The following is a 25,226-nucleotide window of genomic DNA, read 5'->3' as shown; positions in this document are numbered from 1 at the left end:
TGCCAATCAATAAGAAGTATCTATAAGGTTGGTATACCCCCTTCTACGATGTTATTGTCTGCACCAATTTTGAAAATATTTGTTTTATAAATCTTGGTTTTAATACCTTTTCAACTTGACATGCAAAAGCAAGATATTTTTGATGGGTTCGTTTCCCCTCATGTCTAGTTAAGTTCAGCATCTTCATGTTTAATGGACACTTTAAAAATCAACTTTATTTGCCTAGTTTCCTATGAAGTTGGGTCCCCTTGATAATAATTCTTGTGCAAGTGATTTATTTATTGAGTGCTCTGTAAGGGAATGAGGGGAAGGGGGAAGGACAGAAGAGACAAAGATGTGGTTTCAGAAGAAAGCTACCCTCAGCCTACTCCTTTGGGATACTTAGGAGCATAAATGGCACCCCAGAGGTCAGAGTCTGGGCTGTAGTGCCCTGAATTGGTCATTGGACATGGGCCAAACTCAGAAGTGGGCAATCCTTCCCAGGTATCCCTGGGCAATGTGACTTCTGTCAGGCTAGGACAACAGTCTGACAAAGGATAAGCCAACACCCTGGGAAAGGGATCTGGATAGACTCTAATAGAATTTGTCATGATAGGTATTTAAAAAAATAATTTCTTAAAAGCCAAGGATGATAAATCTCTCAAAATGTTTTTCTAATGGAATATTTTTATAGAGACAAATCCATCAAACTTTTTGTTTTCTGGCTTTGACGATCACACTTCATTTTATTCCAATCCAAGATTATTATTATTATTTTTGGTACTAGGGATTGAACTCAGGGGTATTTAACCACTGAGCCACATCCCCAGCCCCTTTTTAAATTTTCTTGACACAGGGTCTTGCTAAATTGATTAAGGGCTGGTTTTGAACTTGTGATCCTCTTGCCTCAGCCTCCAGGGCCATTGGAATTACAGGCGTGAGCCACCATGCCTGGCCCCAACCTGATTATTATTATTATTTTTTTTTTAGAAAAACAAAATTACCATATTTTTCTCTGGTATCTTACAAATTTGGTTGAATCTTTACTCAATTTGCTATGGATGTGTACTGGTTGTAAGATAAAGATGTAACTCAATTTTTTTCCTAAATAATGCAATTATAACTGATATGTAGTAGGTACATTCTAAATACCAGGCCCCAGTCTAAGCAAGCTTTCTACAAAAAGTAAGCTACTTAACTCTTGCAATGATATCACAGGTAGGGAGAACAGATAAAGTGAGGCACAGAAAGATTACATAATTTCTCCAACATCACAGCTAGTAATAGCAGCAAGTTTAGATTTTAATGCATGTAGTTTGTGCATTTAACCTCACTGTGTTGGCTCTGCTGTATAGATAACCAATTGTTTCAATATCGCATACTGAACAATTCATCATTTCTTTTTATAACTGGAGTGTGATCCTGGACTCCCTACTCTTTCACTGATCTCTCAGAATTTACATACCAATTACTAGAGTTTTATTGTATGCTACACTATTCATCAGTATAACTCTCAATAGGTTTTTCTTCAAAAATTTCATCTTTGTATTCTTTTAGAATGCCAAGTCCCAAATTGAAACATATAAACAAATAAAAACATCTATAGGCATTTTGATTTGGATTTTGTTAAATTCAAATTGGAGAGAATGTGATTTATAATTTGTCTCACTAAAAAAAAAAAAAAAAAAAAACAGAATACCTTTCTTCATGTTATTGCAGCCTTCTCTAATTTCTTTTTGTTATCTAGCTATTTTTGTGGTTTGGATGTGAGTTGGCCTCCAAAAGCTCATGTGTGAGACAATGCAAGAAGAGAAATGATTGTTATAACCTTAACCTAAATGGTGAATTAATCCTTGATGGGTTAAATGAACGGTAACTGGAGGCAGGTGGGGTGTGGATGGAGGAAGTGTTCATTGGGGATGTGGCTCTGGGGTATATATTTTGTATCTGGAGAGTGGGTTTTTTTCTCTCGTTTCTTAATCATCACATGAGCTGCTTCCCTGTACAACACTCTTCCATCATGATGTTCAGCCTCACCTTGAGCCCCCAGGAGTGGAGCCTGCTGTCTATGGACTGAGACCTCTGAAACTGTGAACCCTCAAATAAACTTTTCCTCCTCTATAATTGTTCTGGTCAGGTCCTTTTGGTCACAACAGCAAAATAGCTGACTAAAACATCTATATTCACTTATTGTTTTTACTAAGAGTTTTCTTCAGGAAAGTCTAACACATCCATTCCTTGGTAATTTATGTCTTTAAGAATATGGTCATCTTTTATAAGTATATAACAGGTTATTAATTAAAATTGTTGGCTTTGGTGAATTTAGTTTATAACTGGCCTTCCTGCTGAACTTGTAGTAAAGGAATTGTTTTCTTGTAGCAACTACAATGTTCTAACAATAGTGATTATTAAAATAGTGATCATGTTCTAACAATAGTGATTATTAGAAGGAAACCCTCTTGCTGCTACTCTTTGGTGACCATCCATCATGCCCTCCTATTTTGAATAATGGGAAAAACATGTATTTATAAATAGAAAGTAGGCACCACTGCAAAAACATACTATGCATGCCCATACACCAAGAAGCACTTATTTTTCTAATTGTTTTCAATTTGCTTCTCTTGAGTTTCCCAAGATAGTCACATCTGCAAATAACTTTGCCTCTTTAACAGGAAAACCCTCAGTAGGATATTTGGTGAAATTGGAGCTAGTATAGTTAATTCATAAAGTAGATTAAAATGGGACTTCAAAAAAATTGGACATATGTCTCTTTAAATATTCTGAACTTAAAATACCTAAATGTACACTCACATGTCAATTTTTTAAAAGAAAGGTCAAAGTCTACAGATGCACTGATAAAAGAACCAAAGTTGTCCTTCAGTTTTAGTCCCTTTAGAGAGCTTAAGACTTTAGTGAAGTAATTTGAATGCAGAATTCTTCCTGGATAACCTTCAGATCTTAAGTTGTCCTGCAGATATCTAATATGATAGCAGTTGTTGGTTTTGTACTTTTGGTGGGGTGTTTGGGTACACCAGACTTTATTGGTGGTACTTGACAAGGTAAGGTTCCCTTAGCCCCTACCTTTCTTCAGGAGGTATGGGATGGATACTGTCAAGAAGGGGGATTTTATCAAGGGACAAGTGTGGGGACAGGGACTTTGGAGCAACTGATGGATTTTTCTTCCACATATGTTCTTGCTAATGCTACTGGTCCAAGGAGCTCTTATTCTTTGGAGGTCACTTGGACCACAAGGTCCATTATTCTGTTCCTGTAGCCAAATTCATTGTCATACCGGGAAATGAGCTTGAAAAAGTGGTCATTGAGGGCAGTGCCAGGCCCAACATTCACAGTGGAAGAGCAGGTGTCAGTGTTAGTTGCAGTGGACAATGTGATCCTCAGTGTAGCCTAAAATGGCCCTTAGGGGGCCCTCTGATATTTGCTTTACTTCCTTCTAGATGTCTTATTTGGCAGGTTTCTCCAGACATCAGGTCAGATCTACAACCAATGTGCTGGGAGCTGGCACATGGAAGGTTATGCTAATGAGCTTCCCATTCAGCTCAGGGATGACCTTGTCTACAATCTTGGCAGGACCATGCCTATCATGCCAGCTTCCCAGAGGGGCCATCCATGATCTGAGTGGCAATGATGGCATGAACTGTGGTCATGAGTCTGTGATGCTAACATTGTTATAGATGACCTTGACCAGGGATGCTAAGCAGATGGTAATGCATGAGGCATTGCTGAAAATATTGAGGAAGCTGTCATACATCTTGAAGTTTATGCTCATCACAGGGACATCAGAAGGGGCACAGAGATGCTGACCCTTTTGGCTCACTCTTCAATTGAACTTCGGCCTTCTACAAGGTAAAGACTGAAAATTCCACTACATATTTACCACCAGCATCAACCTATTTAATGTTAGCATGTTATCTCTTCTGGAAGGTGGATATGGGTTTCCCATTGATAACATACTTCTTATTCTTAGCCTTGAGAATGGATGAAATCATAGAACATGTAAACCATGTAGTTGAGGTCAATGAGGGGGTCACTGATGGCAATAACTGCCGCAGTCTGGCTGAGCAAAATAACCGGGGGTGACAAGCAACTTGTGAAGGTTGAAACAGCGGGAGCCACTTTATTACGGGACATCAGAGGTATATATACCCAACTAATTACACACAGCTTAACTTAATTAACATCATCTAGATACAGCAGTCAGTCATTAAGGAATCCTCATCATCTTAATGGCTCGCTGGTGTTACTTCACAAACCACTCCTCCTGGCAAACTGCCAGGCGCCATCTTGACTTGGTTGTGGCCCTCAACAAATAACATTCACTTTGTTAGAGTTAAAATTAGCTCAAGTAACCAGCACTCAATATGGTCATATCCAGTTACTATGACCTTCACCATTATATCAAGGTGGTGGCTGGCACTATACAAGATGCAGTTGTCTTGTTGAATGGGGAGAAGCAGAAAACTGACAGTTCTTTTTAATGATTCATCTTTCCCAAGCCTTTCCAAAGAATCAGTTTAGATGGGGATTCTTTCTATGACTTTCATAGTTGATCAACTTTCATAGTTTTTAAATTAACTTGCATAATTTACAATATTAAACACAAGTGGCATAAACAGACAGCTGACTTTTGGTGAATTCATGTGGGGTAAAGGTAGAAGCAAACGGGCAAAGAAGAGGCAGAGGGGGTGTATGGATGCAGCAGCAGCCATCAGTTACAGAGGCAATAGGTATCCTAGTACATCAAATTGGCCAAGTGGGTATCAGTTGATACTTTAATTTTAGAACCCAACATGCTTAATATAAATGCAAGTGTGTATGTATAATCACATGTGTACTTGTGCAATATTCTTCAACTTGTATTTTACCGAGGATTGTCATTGCTATTTATAAAATGAGTGGATTTTACATTTTATCAAATGCCTTTTTGGTATTAAAGCTTTTAAGTCTTTTCATTTGACTAATATAGTTTTCTCATTTGATTTATTAATGTGATGTAGTATATTGCATTAGAAAGAACTGAAATATCCTAACATTCAGAACTGAACTGTCCTTGAATTCCTGGAATAAGTCTGACAGGGTCATGTTGTTTCGATGGTTTCTTTCTACTAATATTTTATTTGGGCATTTACATTTGTGAGATAAGTATAAGGCTTTCTCTTTTAAATATTAACTTTGACTCTTAAAATGGTGTTTTTTCTCATTGATTTTTTTTTTTTTTAAATTCAGTTAGACCTCTTGCTGTACTTACTCCATTAGGTTTTAGGGTCCTTATATCAATATAGCATAAGTGCATATATTTAAAAGAAAGGCTACTTCTACTTAACATGATGATTCTATTATTTTTAAAAAATTGTTTCTGAAGTGTTTTGAGTCAAATGCTTTGATATCTTAAATATAGCCATGAGGAAAATCACTTATTACTTTTTCAGGGTTTTCCAATTAAAGGGAAGGGATCTTTTTCACATATATCACAAAGGTAAGGAAAAAAAAAACGGAAGAGGCCAAGTGTAATTTTATGTACACACTCCCTCTCCTTCAATTCCTTTTAGAAAGAACTCTGACAATGAATACATGAATAGATCAACTAAAAGTCACCCCCTTAATATAAGTTGTATTGGACTTCAAAATAACCACTTTTTGAGTTATAAGATTAAAAATAATAAGCCATGTATATCAAGTAGAAAAGCATTAGTTTTTAAATGAATAAGAAACATTAATATTAGAATCTCTCAAAATATTGAAACATTTGTTTTGGTAAGAGGAACTGAATTTACTGAGCTTAACTACCGAGTCACATTCCCAGACCTTTTTATTTTTTATTTTGAAGGTGGGTTCACACTAAGTTGCTTAAGGTCTCATCAAGTTGCTGAGGCTGGCTTTAAACTTGCAATCCTCCTCCTCAGCCTCTCAAACTGCTGGGATTATAGGCCTTTGTCTCTATTATTTTTCACTTACCCAAAGGATAAACAAACTAGCCTGTTTTTCTTTTAAAATATACCTAAATCCATTAACTGTTAGCCTGTTTTTTTTTTTTTTAAATGTGTCACTAGGTTTTGTTAGTTGTTTTAATGGCTTCAGTGTAAAATAATTATTAAGACCATTGGTTTCTAGCTTCAAATCAAAACAGCAAATCATGCAAAAGTTTTATTTTTATTGTGGATGATAATCTACAAAATGGAAAAAAGTAGTGCTGTCAGAGACTGGTCCATTCTTTTCAGCTTTCACACTTAGCTTTTTTGCAAGCTGGAAGAGAATCATCACCCTCTTCTGATGGCCGAGGTTTCTTCACTGTAGAAATAATTCCAAAAGCAGTTTTTCTAGTTTCTATAAAACAGAAATTCGTGTGTGAAGGAAAGACAATTTAAAGAGAAGTGGCTTAACAAGTATGACTTTGAATTTGGCTGATGGCATTAGCTAATGATAAAACCATAGTGAACTGCTACGGCTGCTGATGCCATTTATGGTCATTATCTTTTTCCTAAATATATACAAATCATATATTACTAACATAATTTATTCCTAAAGATTACCTCATGGGTAAAAACCTCAGAATAGGATTTTATCTTTTTATAACTTTGTTTTATTTGCTTATTTACTTATTATTGTTATTTTTAATGTAGTTCTGAGGATCAAACCCAGTGCCTCCTACATTCTAGGCAAGCACTCTACCATGAACCACAACCCCAGCCAGCCCAGGATTTTATCTTTATGGTCATGGTCTGTCTGTAGCATATTATGCAGCCAGAACCCAAATCTCGTATTTGGTAGAAGCTGAACAAATCACAAGGGTGAATATAGCAGTAAGTCAACTGTATTGCTCCTATAGTGGGGGGGTGGGCTCACCTCATTTAACAGCATGTAACATCTCTCTCTCATACACACAGGATTAATGTATCTCTGAACAATCAATTGTATTGTACCGCCTATACCCTCATTATATAACAAGTGTCCAATAAATGCTTGTTGAGTAAATAAACAAAACCAAACACACTCTATTTACTTATTTATTTTTTGGTACCAGGGATTGAACACAGGGGCGCTTTACCAAGGAGCCACATCCCCAGCCCTTTTTTATATTTTATTTAGAGACAGGGTCTCACGAAGTTGCTTAGGGGCTTGCTAAGTTGCTGAGGCTGACTTTGAACTTGTGATCCTCTTGCCTCAGCCTCCTGAGCCACTGGGATTACAGGTGTGCACCACCGTGCCCAGTCAAACATACATTTATTGATCCTTTATGTGTTAGTGACAATGGGCAAGGAACAACAGGGATAATTTTAGATGCTCAGATCAAGTTAGCAGCAGAAGTCCACTTAAATTTAGCCAACTTCTGCTAAAACTTACTAATGGGTCAGGTACTATTACTATGTCATACACACAGGGCATAAAGATACATTACAGACTGTGCTTTTCCTACAATACACTGGAATAAATACATTAAGAGCAAATACAATAGGTATGGGGAAAACCATTAAGAATCATGTGGATAAACCAATAAACTATCTTCTCTAAAAAAGTGACACTATTTGGAATAAAGAAAAAGGTGGTGACAAGGTGAGGAAAGAAAGCAAGGAGACAGAGGTAAGAATAACCTGGGCAAGAATGTGTAGAGGAAATGAAGCTGGAAGGATAGCTTAGGAAAGGTCAGAATGTCATGAAGAGACTCAAACTTTGTCCTTGAGAAATGGAAAGAGATTATGAAAAAGGAAGAAGATACCTTTTAGCTTCAAAGGAGATAAAATGGGAAAAAAATGAACAGAAATTTAGTTAAGAATTATTTCTTATTTTAAGTAATAAAAGTAAAGTCGGCTCAGAAGAGCTAAGCATTACCTTTCCATTTGTGAGGACTAACTACCAGTTGTTTTAAAAACATTTTAATTTATAAAAGAGACAAAATTGATTTCAAGGACATTAAAATGCCAACACAATGAGAAAACCTCAAACAAACTGTCAATGATTTCTATTTCACCAAATGAAAAATGTTGCATTTATATTTATATCATTATGATTGATAATAGTCTAAAAACAGTTGAATAAATAAAAATACATGAATTGTGAAAACAAGCACTTTATAACATTGTTAATTTCACTAAGAATTATTTTAGTTCCATCTCAGAAATGTTTTATTTTTACTACATGAATATTTTCTCCTTAATTTAGCTGACATAAATAACTGAACAATAAGTTCAGTTTATAGCTATCAATTAAAGTAGCTCTTTTAGTGTCTTTAAAAATATATATATTTTTTATAACAACAAGAAGTTTTATTTGTGTGGAGCTTTTGTTTTAATTTGCTTTTACACAAAGCATTTTCTTTAATCATCTTGCCAAGGAAAATCTACAACTAGCTCTAAAACAATCATTGAAGAGTGTGCTATTTTGTTCAAGAGAGTTAAAGCCTTGTTCCTACCAGGTCCATTTCAGTCCAATGGCTGAGGACACTTCATATATTGAAGACTGTGCGCTTGAAACTTTTTACTCACAACCTCCTCAGAATTTCTATTCAGTGTTTTCTGGAAACTTAGAATCTGTCTAGTTCTAATTGCCAGTGGCAAGCCTTTCAATGTTGAAAACCACAACATATTCAAAGTATTGTTTGCCAAGTAAGCATTCCTGCACTGCTTTCAATGACTCCCTCATCATGAGGTTTCTAGACCCTTTGAACACTTATCAGCCATCTTCTGGAAGTGCTCCAGTGAAGTGCCATCCTTTTGAAATGTGGCACTCAAAATGATACAGATGCCACCTGAGATTTCATCAATGAAAGTATAATGATACTTTGAATCCTTTTCCTCCGAATCATTTCTCTCTTCTAATGTAACCCATGCTGAATTAGTAATCTTTTTTTTTTGAGATCAAAGGCCATCAACTTTATTTTACTCAAGTCACTTTCTCTACAAACACATTGCTACTAAAAGAGCAAAACAGGAGAGATTTTTTTCAGTCTATAAAATAAGCTTCTACTTTTTCCTTAATGCAGGAAGACACACTACAAATGGGGAGTCAAACGATAGTCCTTTATCTCTAAAATTTATGAATGAAATGCATTTTTTTCCAACTAGTTTTTGTGTGTCTTTCAGTATTAATTGGATTTTCTCAATGGCCTTAAGCAACAGAACTAAATTCTCAAGGGCTCTCATTAGTAAAGGCTGATGTTAAAGCATAGGTAACCATTAGCTCAAAGGTGAACCATAGACATTTACCATTATTCATATTGTGTCTGTTTTTTTTCATAAAGGTCCACAACTCTTTTTGTTTTCTTACAGTGATGATGTTTTCTTATATGATTTATAAGCACTATTAATGAGAGAAAATTTTCATGAGAAATACTTCAATGACTCGGTCAAATATACAGATTACTGCATTCCCCTATAATTTCCATCAATTATCTATTCAGCTATGTATATACCACCCCAAACATACAATCCACTGATATATTTGGAAGAGCTGAAAGACACAAATTGTGTTAAGTTATTCATTAATTGGAATCCAGATTACTCTTCACTTAAATACTGTGAATTATAATCTTAAGATACCTCATACTACCATCTCATTCTGATGTCAACTAAAACTAGGGTAACTTTAATTTATTATCTAATTATAATTTATTATATTTTATGATAATCAGAATTTTACAGAAATAGCAGTTATGAACTATGCCTGTCCTAAACACATTGGTAATGCCACCTGAAGCTAAAGAGTCTTTTAGTTTAGATTCTAGAAAAGCCTCACTTTAAATATCATATGTTAAGTAGTTAAGCCTTTTAAGTCAGATGCAGAAATGTAATTTCACATTTCCTACTTTTCCTTTCAGTTCCCTTTCTTGTTTAGTCTATTTTTGAACAAGTTATCCAAAATCGTTTTTCATCTTTTTGCCCCCAGTTCTAGAGATTGAATCCAGGGCGTTCCACATTCGAGGCAAGCATTCTATTATTGTACTACCACTCTCAGACCATTAGGCACTCATTTAAAAATATACAGAAATAATGGAAGTACTACCAAAATGTGAACCAACTCTTCCCTAATTTCAAGAATGTCTTGATAAAGATCCCAATTAATTTGATCATTCCCAGAGCTCACATGATCAAGTAAAGATTATATAATATAAAAATCTCCAAATAAAAATGTTAAAAGGAAAATCATGTAATTTATAGTAAGCCAATAAAATAAGCAGTTGTCTCAAGTGGAAATCAGATCATTAAAGTACACACACAAACAAACAAACAAAACAAGCCCTCAATAACCTAGCTATTCCTATCACAAATAACTTAGTCTATGTAATAACCTATTCTAAACTTTAAGATTCATTTGGATGCTACCACATAAACTGCTTCTTAACCACAGCAACTACTATTAAAAATTACAGAGAATGAAGCAAAACCACAGGTCAAAAATTTAAATTATGTAATAAAACTTATTCTCATTTTCCAAAATTTTGTTATATTTCTATTTAAATTTTTATCATGTGATGAACAAGAAATTTAGTGGGTTATAGTAGTGGAATTAAGGGTAAGAAAGAAATATATATATATACTTTAAAAAATGTGACTTAAAAATAAAGTCTGTACATATACAACAAAAATATAAAAAGAAACACTCTGAGTTGTTATAAATGTAAAAGTTACAGTCCAAGTTTAGTTAGGTGGGTTTTTGAAAATGTATTCACTGTTTCTGTTTTTCTAATAAACAGCTTACCATATATTTCTAACATACCAATTCTCTAAAATAGCAATTTTCATCAAGGAAAGCATATTCCTCTGGAGAGGTGGGATGAGGAAAGATTAGAAGTTATCGCGCGGGCTACAGCGCACATATGTAGCTTGAAACAGCATTCAATATTTATTTCTGTAATGCGAAGTATATTCATTCTGCAAACTACAGAAATGACAGCCTGAAATGATGGATATGGGTAAAACAGGTGAGAAAAGATGACCTCAAAGGAACTCTGGAGATAGGATAATAAAAGTAGATAATGGTTCAACTGTCTGATAAAAATGAGTTGCCTCTAACAGGACCATTCAGTTTTTATTGAAAGAACTTACTCACCTCCGTGGAGAAGTGCTGCTCGGCAATTGGTGGACACTGCAGCCTTAGCATCACTTTCAGATAGCCCAAACAGCAACCCTCTGGTAGCACCATTAAGGATCTCAACTCAAGAGTCAGCTAAGGACACGAACTAACACAAACATGACACTAAATGCCAGCTCATCTTGTCACATTGAGAGAGACTAATGAATTCTACAGTAGTTCTTACCCCAACTGGAACATGCATCTGAGAAGAGACTTATTTAACTCTTTTCTTATTTTCTATCTGATGATTAATCCAAATATAAAAACAAAACAGAAGGTTGAAGCTCTCTACAACAAGAGAAAATTTCTGAAGACATTAATTGGTAAGCTTACAGTAAGAGGTTGAGAAAAAAATCATATTACACTCTAGTACCACTTCAAATTCTAAATTTCTTAAAATAACATTTCAATAGAAAGTGATTAATATTAATATTAGACTAATGTAAAAAACCCCAAAGAGTCCAATAACCCAAATAACAAATAATCACATTTTAATATTTACAGCTAAAATACCAACTTATTTTTCATGATAAGGTAAAATAATTAAAGTTCAAAACGGGAAATCTCATGTCAAACTAAAGGATACAAGTTTGCCACATCATATGGCCCTCTTATTTCCAAAGGCTAAAATAAAATGAACAAAAAATTGAATATGAGAAGTTATTTAATACCATTTCAATGGCTTTATTTGCAGTGAATTAATAGGATGCCTAAGTATCCAAAATCAAATCAATTACATACATTTAGATCCTCATAGTTTTGATGGGTTTCTTAGGTTTATGAAAATATAAACAAACCTTTAAAAGCATTTGTAACAATATAAAGGAAAACTATATAAACAAAACTTGAAGCCCAGAATGAATGGGGATAAATTTTACCTTTCAGCAATTATTATGAGCAAATGCACAGTTAAAAGAGAAAACATGAAACTCATTATATTACTATTTTAATTTCTCCCATAGAAATCCAACAAAGTTTTCTAACTGGAAGAGCAAAAACAAAGTACTTCATGCTAGACTTACCCTTTCTGCAGCACTGGATATAATTATATTCTACAAAACAGAAAGTACTCACTATTAATCTTAGATAAAGTAAAAAAAAAAAAAATCACTGAAATGTCTTATAAACAACCAGTAACCACATTTTAACATTTAAGGCTCAAAAACCAACTTCTTCTAATGATAAGTTAAACAATTCAAGTGAAAAATGAAAGACCTCATGTCAAACTAAAGGCAGCCTATAAAAAGATACAGAACAGGCTTTCTAAACAAATCTTAGTAGACATGAATTAAGTTTAGAAAACTAGTTGAAAAGGTCATATACCCTTAATTCAACTCACTGATAACAAAACAACTGTTATCTAGACTACTCTTTTCATAGTGGTAAATTGCAAATTCCTTATCAAAAGATAAAGGCTTTCTTTCAACACATCTTCCCCTCCCTTTTGCTATTGTTCTGTTGATATTTTTCTTTCCCTTAAAACTTGCAGAGCTCATTGAAATTGAAGAATTTATGCCTGTGCCTTGAGAATTTCCTGCTTTAGGAAAAGGGAATCAGTTTGACAATATCAGGGTATTAATAATAAACTGTCAGATTCACATCTAAAACATCCTAAACATTCTAAATTCTAAAATTTATGGAACCATACCTTTCCTTTGCAGATCTGCATCAAATTGAGGGCATTGGAAATTGTGTACCTTCTCATTGTGGAGTCTTTGATGGCAGGACTATAGACAAGTTCAAAGCCCAGGCCTCGGTCAATTGCCTTCACAGGAAATAAAGAAAAGAAACTGTCTAGGATGAACACACACCGTCTTATTTAATTTTCACTTACGTCTCCACTCCATCTCTACCACCCATCTCTTACACATCAAGGTATAGCCTTAAACAAAGGCAGATATGCACCCAAATGGCAACACCAACAAGAAGAAAACAGCTCTGCATTGAATTTGATCCACAGAGTTTACCTCAGCTGTGGGGAAGCTGACTTTATATATAAACAGGAATTATGAAGAGCCTAAGGAAAGCAAAGTCCCAGTGGGATGGCAGAAGAGCCACTCCATGAACTATGGAAAGGAAAAAAAGATGTGTTTCCCTAAATATAGGGTAAATTAAGTGCAAACATAGTAAAAAACAAAACAAAACAAAACAAACAAACAAACAAAAAACAAGTACTTTGGCTTAAGAATGAAGAAAGGAAGAAAGAGACAAATGAAGATTTCAGGAACACCTACAGAATGATAAAGCCTTTCCGGTAAGTCATTTATTACAAACTAAGTGGAGTGAGAGAATAAAAGTCATGGTTCACTGAGGGATGACTATGTGCCAAGCACTGTACTAAGGGAATGCTATGTATATATTTAACGCTTATAACACCTTTATAGAACACTATGGCAGAGATGCTCATTTCTCAGATTGATGGCATATCCCAGAAAAAAAAAAAAAAAAAAAAAGATGGAAGAAGCTGGGACCTTGAGGATTTTACCCAGCTCACCATACAAGCATGGCTTTTTTTTTTTTTTAAAGAGAGAGAGAGAGAGAGAGAGAGAGAGAGAGAGAGAGAGTTTTTAATATTTATTTTTTAGTATTTGGCGGACACAACATCTTTGTATGTGGTGCTGAGGATCGAACCCAGGCCGCACACATGCCAGGCGAGCACGATACCACTTGAGCCACATCCCTAGCCGTATGGCTTTTTTTCATAGGAAAAAAAAAAAGTTCTCTCATTTAGTATATTTTTAATACATAGGGATTTCTAGGTAAGAAAGCCTGGAAGGGATGGAAATGGGATTGAAATGAATTTCAATGCTATTGAGCTTCCCAGGTGAGTGACTCATCCATTCACAACAGATGTTTTAAGTCCACTATGTATAAAAGCTACCTTCTAGGAGCTTATAGTTTAGAGGGGGAGACCATCAAATAAATAAAGACCTAAAATTTCAGCTGTAATACATATTATTAAGGAAGAGTCTGAAAGTGGGTATGGAGAAATTAAGTAAATCATAGCAGAAGGAACATTTTTGAGAGAAGAAAAGTAGGCTTGGAGCACAGTGACATGTAGGGGACTGGGGATATAGCTCAGTGATAAAGCAGTTGCCTGTTTAACCACTAGACCTGTAAAACAAAAACAAACACAAACAAAAAACCAAATGGAAGGCCTGCGGGTGGAAAAGAAAGGAGGAGGGGAAACCTTGTGGTGAGAGTTGAGGCTAAAGAGGATGGGAAGGACCAACTTGTATGGGACTTAATAATATATGGTGACAAAGATTAATCATAACAGCAAGGGGAAATGTCTAAAGGATTTTTAGTATGGTTACAAAAGTCACACAGGCTGTGGTGTTGTTTGGAATGAATAAGGAAGGATGGTAGGCATGGTCTGCGCAGGACAGTCCAAGTCTGTGGCTGGCAAATGAGCTTATATTACCCAGAGGATGAGTTAGAACTCGTCCAGGTGAGGCTGCTGAAGTCTACCCTTGAGTGTTTACAGGGAATGAAGAAACTCGTCTTCAGAACTGTCCACCTTGATTTACCTCTGGTGTACACTGAGGGTCCCTTCTACATTTCCTTCCTGAACACAGATTTCCTTCTTTCCATCCCCAAATCTTCCCTTTTCCCCAGGCCTAAGGCTCTCAAATTTATATTTTCCTACATATCTGGTATTACTTTTGTTGGAATTTAAATACTATTTTCTAAACTGCGACTTTTCTCTCTCCCCTTATTTTTGAAAAATTTCCCCCACGTCTAAATCTTTGGCTTGTGTTGATTATTTCTAGGAATGACATTTGTTATAACACTCTTGGTACCATAATTAAATCTATACCTCCTTCTTCCTGCCTAATTTATAAACTCAGGGCTGGTGTCACAACACCTCTTTGTAACACCCAATTGTCTTTTATCCAAATAGAAATATATTTATATTTTGAGTGAATAAATAGTAGTTTATGGAAAAGAGGTCATGACAATGACCAGGTACAAGGGTGAACTTGGCTAACTAAAATTCACAGATAAATTAAAAACATCTCTTTTAGTCATGTTATCATCTCCTTTGCTATTTCTTTTACCAAAACTACCAATTAGTCTAAGGAATCTACTTCTTTTCCTCATTTCTCTAGTTTCGGGACTAAAACACAAAGCAGTAGAATAAAGAAGATAAGTGAGTGATTTAGAGCTGGATGATCAGATCCCAAAATATTCCTAATTGACTGAACCTAAATTTCTAAACCCTTGTGGGGATCAGAGCAAATTAAAAACTCATTGTGAGGTAGAGAAGACAAAAATAAAGATAAAATTATCAGCTTAATTCTTTAAAAAAAGTTATGATATTAATCTTGGTACATTAATCAAGTTCACTTTAAAACTGGCAAGAATACTCTTGAGAAAGACAAATAAAAGATAATGTGCCATTGAAGGTTGTGCACATTTCTCTCATAATACCTTATTTAAAATCTTTAGATGAATAAAATTTATACTCATTACCTACACTCCTGTTTCTAAGACCATTTTAATGTAAATCACTGTATACTCATCAAATGATTGTTCATAATAGCCTCTTCATAAAGAATGACAGTGCTTGCTTGATTGGCTTTTGTTCCCATGCCTGACCAAAGGTTCTGCAATAGGCAATGCTTAGATTTCTTTACTAATGAGAATAATAGTCATAAAGATGCTACCAAGGGCAGGTGTGTAATACTTGAATTAAGAGAAAATGGCCATAAAATTCAAGTATAAAAACTTAAGCAAAGCTGTAGACAAAGAAGAGAAGAAAACAGGGAGTTGATTACTAGGATAATATTCTGTCAATTTCGTAAAAAAATAGTTTTTTAATTGAATTCAAATGGATGACAATATATATTTGTTCACAAGAGCTGCATATTAAATAAAAATAAGAAAACAATAGTCTTATGTGCATCTCTGCTTTTATTTGCCCCATCCTCACCTCCCGTGACTACTTTTTTTAACTTCTTGTCTTCTTCCAGTTTCTTCACACAAACATAAGCAATTATGAACATGTATTATTTTTTCTTTTTCTTACCTTAAAGGTAGCTTTGTCCTGAAAGCTTTACTATGTCAGGCCACAACCTCTATTCTCTTTATAGCAGCATAGTATTACATTGTAAAGATACAGTGTATATAATGTTTAACCAAGCCTCTACTGATAGATTTGGGTTGTATCAACTACTTATAGAATAAACACTAATGTGGGTTTGCTGGATATTATAAATTGTGTCCCCAACCATAACAAATATATCTTATTTGAAAATAGAGTCATTGCAAATATAATTAAGATGAAGTCATACTGTAAGAAGGAAGAAAGGCTCCTAATCCTACAGGACTGGTATCCTTACAAGAAGATGAACATGTGGGGAAGGGCTAGGATAATAAGAGGGGAAGAATAAGGAGGCTGGTTATAATCAAACTATGTTATGTGCATGTATGGAAACATCACATAAAAAAGATTAATTTGTACAATCAATATGTGCTAATGATTAAATAAACACACACACACACACACACACACATATATATATATATATATATATATATATATATATATTGATGACCACGTGAAGACACACAGGGAGAACATACTGTAAATAAATACAAAGGCAGAGATTGGGGTTAATGCAGCAAACAGCCAAGGACAGTCAAAGAGTGTTAGCAAAATCACCAAAAGATAGGAAGAGGTAAGCAAGGCTTACCTACAGATTTGAAGGGGAACACAATCCTACTGATACCTTGATTTTAGACTTCTATTCTCCAGAATTGTGAGACAATAAATTGCTGTTGTTTTAGACTTTTTTTTTTTTTTTTGGTGGCAGCAGGGATCAAACCAGGGGCTTGAGAAGGCAAGTACTTGCTAGGCAAGTACTCTATCATTAAGCCATATTCAGCCCTTAAATTTCTGCTGCTTTAAACCACTTAAGTTTGTGGTACTCAGTTATAGAAGATCTAGGAAACTAATATACTAGGTATAGTTTATTTGTGATTTTAATAGTTGTTGCCAAATTACCCACTCCCCTCAGGAACTGTTCTGATTTACACTATTACAAACAAAGTATGAGAATGCCTATTTTCCCAAAGCATTATGACACAGTGTATAGGCAGATTTTAATATGAATTTAAATATGAATTTGTCTTATAGTGAATTTAAATATCTTTTCTTCCTTTTTCTCTTTCTTTTTGTTTTGGTGGTGCTGGGAATCAAACCCAGAGACCCTAAATGCCAAGCAAGCATTCTACCACTGAGTTACATCCACAGCCCTTAGGCTACTTTTCTTATGTTTAAAGGACAATCTGTATTTCCTCTCCTATGAAAGGTCTTTTAACATTCTTAATCCATTTTTTTGTATTGTTTATTCTTTTTCTTTTTAAAAAAAATTTCTCAAGTAACTAAAGATAACTTGAAGTCACTGTTAATGGCAAAACATTAAAAAACAAAAAGACAAAGCAAAGGTAAAGGTAAGTGGTGCTTAAAAAAAATCCTTCTCAAAACACAAATGAATAAAGATCATGTTTTTTTTTTTTTCCTCTCTCTCTTCAATTCCATGATTCCCCATTCACAATGCAGACCAGGCACAGGGCCTGGGCTGGGTGTACATGCAGTATGCTTACTCCATCTCCTCTTTCTATATTGTCAGTGGAAGAACACACCCTGTGGTAAGTACCAGGAGGCCTAAAGATCATGTTTTAAAATATGAAATTATTCTGTGTTTAACAAAGAGTTCAGATGTAAAATAACTTTACATAGCATTTCAGAATGATAGATTTGGAATCAAAACAGTAAAAATCCCTAGCCAACTCTTTTGAGAGAAACATTTAACCATGAGTCACAAACTACCTGAGGCTCAATTTCATTACCTGCATATGGAGATAATGAACATCCACCCCACTTCAATGCTACTGGGCCACAGCAGGTGTGAAAGTGCTTTTGCTATAAAATGCTGAGGAAGTCACTTGATAATCCACAAAAAGCAGTTGAATCCAATTTTTTGGAAATATATCTATCACATAGTAGAGCTGAGATTGCCATAAAAATTAACCAAAAATTCCAGAAGAGGTTTGTAGAAGATTTTGTAGAAATCTGCACAACTGATATTATGGAGCCCTAAGCACATGGTGAAGATGACAAAAAGACCTAGTGCTGTTGAGTACTGTCAAGTGCACAAATGGAGCACTTTGGTATAAACGCTAGGTGCTCCAGCTCCTAGTCCCTAATCTCAGTTTTCTGAGCTGATAATTCTCACATGGCTTTTGGCCTAAAGGTAAGACTAATGAATTACCTATCTTAATACTCTCGCTTTTCACTATCACTAAAGAAAAGGACACCAATTTAGATCTGTGTTGTTTTCTTATGTGCTGAATAATGTGATCCTTATAAAGCTAACCTATCAACTTCTCATGGTCAAAGACAAATTTATCCTCAAAGCCATGCGAACATGGAAGGACCAAGAATTAACACATCCATATGCACTAAATGATGGTTTCACAATGAGTATATCTCCAGTAGTTCCATACCAACATTAGACATGATATTGCAAATGATAAACACACCTATGCAACAACTATTATTTGCCCTGGACAATCAACTGGATACCTGTGTGTTTAGTTTTCTCTTTTAAGTGAATAAAGAATAGGGACTTTTCTGCTACTTGACCAATTCATACCACAGTCTACTTCTATACTAGATGAAAACTAAAAATAATCTTATGCAAGCTTTTCTTTCCACTCCATAATCTAGTTTTTATTAAACAACATATGTAATATGTTCACAAGACTTTTTTTAAAGCAGACACTGTGTTAAATATTGCACATCGTTCCTGTCAAATTTTTTACTTGCAGAATTCTTGAGTTGAAAAATGTGGGAATTATGCCAAAAATACCCATCACACAATAGCAGCTTTCCTGCACCTCCATATGGAATGGGGAAGGGCTGGGATGTCCTGGTACTTTTGCATCAAGTGCCACACTCCTGGTCGTGTTGCTTCAGTGCCCCACTTCCTCAATGCATATACTTCCTGCTCAACACTGACAGCAACTTAGGCCAGATTCCCAAGCTGCACCCAGATACATCAAGTTAGAAATATACCAATTCAAGGAGCAAATTTCAAGAAAGACTTTTAGGCAAGATATTGGGAGTAGTTAAAAAAGGCCTATGCACAGCTGGTATGCTCTAGAAGCTTGCAATCTGGTTTAAATTGAAGGCGAGTTCATAAGAAATTCAATTAAAAGTCCTCACCAAAATCAGCACTGGGAATCTTACCATTGTCATGGAACATGAGGAATTATGAGCTGTGCATTGCTGTCCTCTCCATTGACTTGGCCTCAGCATCACACGCCACTGACTTCTCCCAACCAACACATGGTATCATGTGTGAACTTATTCAGGCAGAGCCACCTAGAAGATGGCCTTCCTAGTTCATTAAGGTGAAGAAAAAGGTGAAAAAATTGTAGTTCAATAATAATTTGCAGAGTGGCTGTAATGCCTAACTCTGGAGATGCTATTTGTGTAGGAATGGGTTGGCAGACTGAAGCTGGTAAAAAGCTAAGGCAAACTTCTAAAGACAGATTGCTACTTCTGGAGAGATAAAAATACATGAGGCCAACAAGACTTACTGTCCTAAACCTGGGTACTGTATTAATTTGTGGCTTTTTTCATAATTACTTGGGGCACACATCAGAGGTCTTACTTTACAGACAACCAATGAGAACAGCCTTAACCCTGTGACTGAAGAGTTAAATGACCTCTTACTAGTTTTCATTATCCCATATTTTATAAGTGGGCTCAACAGTACACAGAGCTTCAAACTCCAAAATGTGATGATTCAGGTGTAAGTGTTTCTTCATTTATTTAGAAGTATTAGTACGGGCATGGGGAGACCAGTGATTCAAGTTTAGCCAATACTAAACTTGTTCAGAGGTCTTCATTAACCAAAAAAAAGAGCTGTATTTAGCAGCATATTTTCAGGGGTAGTAAATAAGTAAATAAATTTTTCTATGCCAAACAGATCCATTTTTTCCCCTCATTATCTCTTCTTAATACTCAGCATCAAGTCAGTTCCTTAGGAGAAAATGGAAACAAAAATCTAGCAAGTAAGCAGGATGTGATGGCACATGCTTATAAACCAAGTGATTTGGGAGGCTGAGACGAGCCTGGGTAATTTAGTGAGACCCTGTTTCAAAATCAATAAAATGGGCTGGGAATGTAGCTCAGGGGTGAAACACTCCTGGGTTCTATCCCCAGTTTATTTTGTTCTATCCCAACAAAATAAAACAAAAAACAAAAAAGTCAAAACCAAACCAAAACCAAAACAAAAAAACAACAATCCAGGGAGTAATGATTCTAAAGAGACAAAAGAATAAGGAATTAACCTCTTTGAAAAAATTAATATTCCAATTCTGAAAAAATAGGGTATGTAATTTGGATTATATTTGCCAAACTTTTTGCATGGATAGTAGTTTTTGAGAACAAGATTGAGTTTTAGAAGCCATTGTTCTAAAATAGTATTCCTAAGATCTTGCGCCCAAAGCAAATAGTTAACATATTTGTTGACCTCATAACTATCAGATAGTTACTAGTATGAAATAATGTCACCTTTAGAATGGAAATGGAAGGGGACTGAAACTTTAGAGAGCAGTATGACAGATATAAGATAAAAGGTATAGGAAAACAAGAAAAAACTATGTAGATGGGTGAAAAAGAAAATTCTGTAGCAATAGAGAAGAATATTTTGGTGCCAATACCATGCTGTTTTTGTTACTATTGCTCTGTAGTAGTTTAAGGTCTGGTATTGTGATGCCTCCTGCTTCACTTTTCTTGCTAAGGATTGCTTTGACTATTCTGGGTCTCTTATATTTCCAAATGAATTTCATGATTGCTTTTTCAAGTTCTACAAAGAATGACATTGGGCTTTTAATAGGAATTGCATTGAATCTATATAACAGTTTTGATAGTATGGCCATTTTGACAATATGAACTCTGCCTATCTAAGAACATGCAAGATCTTTCCATCTTCTAAGGTCTTCTTCAATTTCCTTAGTTTTGTTTTTTAATTCTGTAGTTTTCGTTGTAGAGGTCTTTCACTTCTTCTGAATTCCAAGTATTTTGAACACGTGGCCACACTGTTATTACAAAAGCAACCCTGGGCTCTTGTATGAGCTAGCATGCTTCAGTGCAGATTATAATTTTGCATAATTCATGCCCAGGTGATTCCATGACTTGCTCCTTACTCCTTTTGAGTTTGCTAGTATCTCAAGGACTCTCTGTGTAATATTATTATTATTATTATTATTATTATTTACTTTTCCTATCTTTCTTGACTGTTCTGTTTCCTTAATATTCAAAGTTCAGGATATAAGCACCCATTATTATTAGTTACCCTCTTAAAAAACATTGTTCATAAATTTTAATTTCTAAGGCTTTTCAGAAACATCTTGATACTTTTTATTTTAGCTTGCAAAAATAAAATCATCTTCTCTAAAACTGTTTCTTCTTACCTAATTTTTATTTTTCCCTCTAAGAATTTCTTCTATTCCTTTCCAACATGCTAATGTAAGTTTCTACAGACTCAAATATACAATGGAAAGGGTAACACTTACCACATTAATAGGAGGTCTTTTGAAGTAAAATGGTAGTTTCTCTGTTACAGTTATGCAGACTAAATCCACATCTAAATGCGTGCAAGCAACCTATTAAGAAGAAAAAACAAGTAAGGCAAAATGAAAAATGTGTACAAGTAAAAACAAGATATGGTCAGACCTGAATAAAGAGAAACATGGATAGGTATGGATCCCTCTATGCTTGTTATTGTGGTTTGTGTTGAAATACATCTGACCCATTACAAAGCCGATTGTTTAGCCATTCCCTCAGGTTTGGTTTGAATGGTTTAACTGTGATCCAGCTGAAGCTGAGAGACATGTCTATAGACGTTCCTCAAAAGACAAGACCTGGGGACCGTCTAATTCAGATGGTCTTCTACAATGGGATTGTTTATTGAGGCTCAATATCTAAGGAATTACTTCAGATTATTCCAGAAAGAAGAAATTGTTTTGAAATCTAAGGAAGCAGTAAGTCAAAAGGAATGTATGCATGGTACATTTGTTCCACAAACTATTTATTGAGGAATTGTCCTTTTTATCAGGAATTGTCCCAAGCCTATCGCTCCATTCTGTCTATTTAGTGGCTAAAGAAACATAACATGGAACTACTGATAGCATTTTGTTCAAATAATAGAAACAGTTGATATAAATGGTAGAAGCAGAGCTGTTGCAAATCAAATAACAATGAATGTATTTTTGAACTTTTAATTTCCCTTTCATTTGATCTAATTTTTGATATTATTGATTAATAGTCTGCATTTTCTTCTAAAATAAAAACATCATACTAAATTAAAAACTAAGCAGATAAAGAAATCAGAATAAGTGGAAAATCAGGGAAGGAAAGAAAAGCTGGGCAACAGAGCTGCTTGGATAGAATGCAAGCCAGAGCATACTGCTCAAAGATTCCTATCTGGCTTTGATTTTTGCCATTACTTGATTTATAGAGATAAAAAGAATTGTTGTCTTGCACTGTATTAAAAATAATCCCTGTTGACAGTGCCAATGTGTACAGGATGATGAACAAATTTAAACAGCCTGCGTAGTTATGTTAGCAAACCAATATCAGTGGCACACACCAGGAAAAATGGTGAAGTATGGAAGGGGGGTCAAGAGAGGGTAGTAATCCACTACAGGATTGGTACCAACCTTCATCATTGACAGGGATAGCACATATTGTCCTTCATCAGAATTCCCACTGTGGTCACTCCTACCTCCACCCAAGGGCTTTAGGAAGCAAGTAATGATCAGAGGCTGCCTGGCTCTAAGACGGTCATGGTAACTTAGTAAGCCTGGGAAGCAATGCTGTTTTGGCAGAAATACTTGGCTCATAAATAATCTGCCCCATCCCTACTGCTCCAGCTGTCCAACTCATAAAAGAGTCATTGAAAATTTAGGAATAGATGAAGAAAAGCTCTGAATAATAACTAAAACAAGTTCAAGTTATAGTCATCATTTTCTAACTACCAGACTGGTAAAGATCAAAAAGTTCAATAATACAGTGCTGATATGAGAATGAATAAACAGGCACACACAGGGTTTTTTGTTGTTGTTGTTTTTAATTTTTTTAATATTTACTTTTTTAGTTTTCGGCGGACACAACACCTTTGTTTGTATGTGGTGCTGAGGATCAAACCCGGGCTGCACGCATGCCAGGCAAGTGTGCTACCGCTTAAGCCACATCCCCAGCCCACATACAGGGTTTTAAACAAGTAAAAGGTCTTGAAAAGCAATTTAGCAATAGCTATCAAAATTTTAAATCATACACTAGCAATTTCACTTAGAGGAATATACTCCATAGGACTCCTGAAACATATTCTGTCCTTAGTCTATACAAAGACTAAGGACAATAGTGCAAGGATAGTCATTGCAACATCAATCACAAAAGACTAGACACAATTAAACATCCCTCAGTTTTACTTAAATATTTATGATCCCTTTATATGATAGAATACACCAACTTCTTATAGAGGAAAAAAGTTCTTCTCTAATTGATTTTATGGAACAATCTCCAAGAGTACATGGTAAGGTGAAAAAAGCAAGGCATCAGATGGGAAGGAAAGGAGACAGAGGGGAGAATGAAGGGAAGGACAAGGTAAATAATATTTTGAAAAGATACATAAGAATCTCAGTAATAGACACTCTCCTCAAAATAAAGCTAGATTAGGTTACTTTTTCTTATGTATTGCTCCTTTCTTCCCCCTTTCCTATAGAAGTGGCTGATTAAACAATGAATTTGTATTTAAGTAATCCATTATAAGAAACTTTTCATTTCAAAGGACAGCTCCATTTGGCTCCTTCTGACATGGAGAACTTAAAATGCCCCAAACTGAGTTCTTCTGTTATTTAGCTTTCTATTAACCCAAAGTTTAACTGGTACATTTAAAGAGCCATAAAATTAAATGTTAATATTCAGACTATAATGAAATGCTTTCTAAATCATTAAAAAGATGAAATTCAATATAATTTTGGGATTAAGAATCTTCTAATAGCTTTCTCTGAAAAATGATAGATTACATATGAATTCATATTAGTTAGCCATATACATATATGTGAAATGTGTGTGTGTGTATATGTATATATACACATACATATACATTTTGTGTGTTTGTGCACACATGCACGTGCACCAGGGACTCCTACAACAAAGAAAACATATTTCCATAAAAATACATACATCTTTGCCTTTATGACACAAAGGGAATAGGAGGGTAGGGGTTCATAGTGCATTGTAGCCCCTAAACTTCTTTCATGGATGTTGGGGTAATAAACTTTGGAATTTTTGATTAACAGTATACCAGGGAGAGTCAGGCTTACAAAGGAAAAGAGATGATCATGAACAGTGGTTCTCAATGTTAGATGTCACAAAACTCCCCTTAAAAAATGTACTAAAAGTGGAGACTACCAGGCCCCATCTCCCATGATTCATTCAATAAGTTGAGCCTAACGATATGCATTTTAACAAATATCACAGGAAAATCTGAAGCTAGAAGACCATATCCTGAGAAAATGGCCTTGAATGCTACTCTATAACAGTGCCCTGCAAAGAGAAGGCATAGATTTGAGGAGCAGAGAAAAAACCAGTAGTTCTATTTTCATTTATTTCTTAATTCACTTTCCTAAAATTTGTTTTATATGTATATTTTGCAAAGCACACTGGCATAATGGAACATGAAAATAACTTTCAAGAAACAGACACATACTGGAAAAGTAGGCTCAATATTTCTTTAAACTGATAGGGTACCTAATCTAAGCAGTTCAGAGTTTACTGGAGTAAATAACCTGAATTTTCCTCTATCCTGCTCAGTTACTTTAATCTTAAATGGGAATAAATGACTTGGAAGCTCCTAAACGTACTAAGCAACTCTCTGTCTCTCTGTAATATTCCATGGTTGTCCCTGATCCCAAGGAAGCATGGCCAGTAGACCCACTCTCTGTGATGATCTTTAATCTTTGCCTTATCCCCTGGAGAAGCTAAGGGAACAGAGTTTCTTTTTTATGAGACATCTTCCATGCTGTGGAAAACATTATGCCATTTCCTGTGGAAATGATGCTATTTAAAGTGTTTA

The 25,226-nt window shown here is 35.1% G+C and overlaps 1 protein-coding gene, 1 non-coding gene and 1 pseudogene across 2 annotated transcripts in view; all 3 read right to left on the bottom strand.

The window, feature by feature from the left end:
• Nucleotides 1-3,201: 3,201 nt before the first annotated feature.
• LOC113188847 (glyceraldehyde-3-phosphate dehydrogenase pseudogene) lies at nt 3,202-4,128 on the bottom strand (annotated as a pseudogene).
• A 1,433-nt stretch (nt 4,129-5,561) lies between these two features.
• The window catches only part of Rpp30 (ribonuclease P/MRP subunit p30), a 29,895-nt gene continuing 10,230 nt past the window's right edge, over nt 5,562-25,226 (bottom strand). The window contains exons 6-11 of the mRNA XM_026397353.2: nt 21,661-21,750; nt 12,713-12,829; nt 12,087-12,116; nt 11,651-11,688; nt 11,041-11,120; nt 5,562-6,321 (exon numbers count right to left, since the gene is read on the bottom strand). Coding sequence (XP_026253138.1) covers nt 6,212-6,321; nt 11,041-11,120; nt 11,651-11,688; nt 12,087-12,116; nt 12,713-12,829; nt 21,661-21,750 — 465 coding nt within the window. The 3' untranslated portion in view covers nt 5,562-6,211. The remainder of the gene's footprint in view (nt 6,322-11,040; nt 11,121-11,650; nt 11,689-12,086; nt 12,117-12,712; nt 12,830-21,660; nt 21,751-25,226) is intronic.
• LOC113188873 (small nucleolar RNA SNORA51) lies at nt 17,608-17,738 on the bottom strand. The gene has a single exon (XR_003301594.2). It is a non-coding gene; the product is annotated as a small nucleolar RNA SNORA51 (small nucleolar RNA).

This window comes from Urocitellus parryii, chromosome 5 (assembly GCF_045843805.1).
Source record: "Urocitellus parryii isolate mUroPar1 chromosome 5, mUroPar1.hap1, whole genome shotgun sequence".
Taxonomy (NCBI): Eukaryota; Metazoa; Chordata; class Mammalia; order Rodentia; family Sciuridae; genus Urocitellus; species Urocitellus parryii.
Note: the sequence above shows the minus strand (reverse complement) of the source record. Positions and strands in the feature narration are given on the sequence as shown.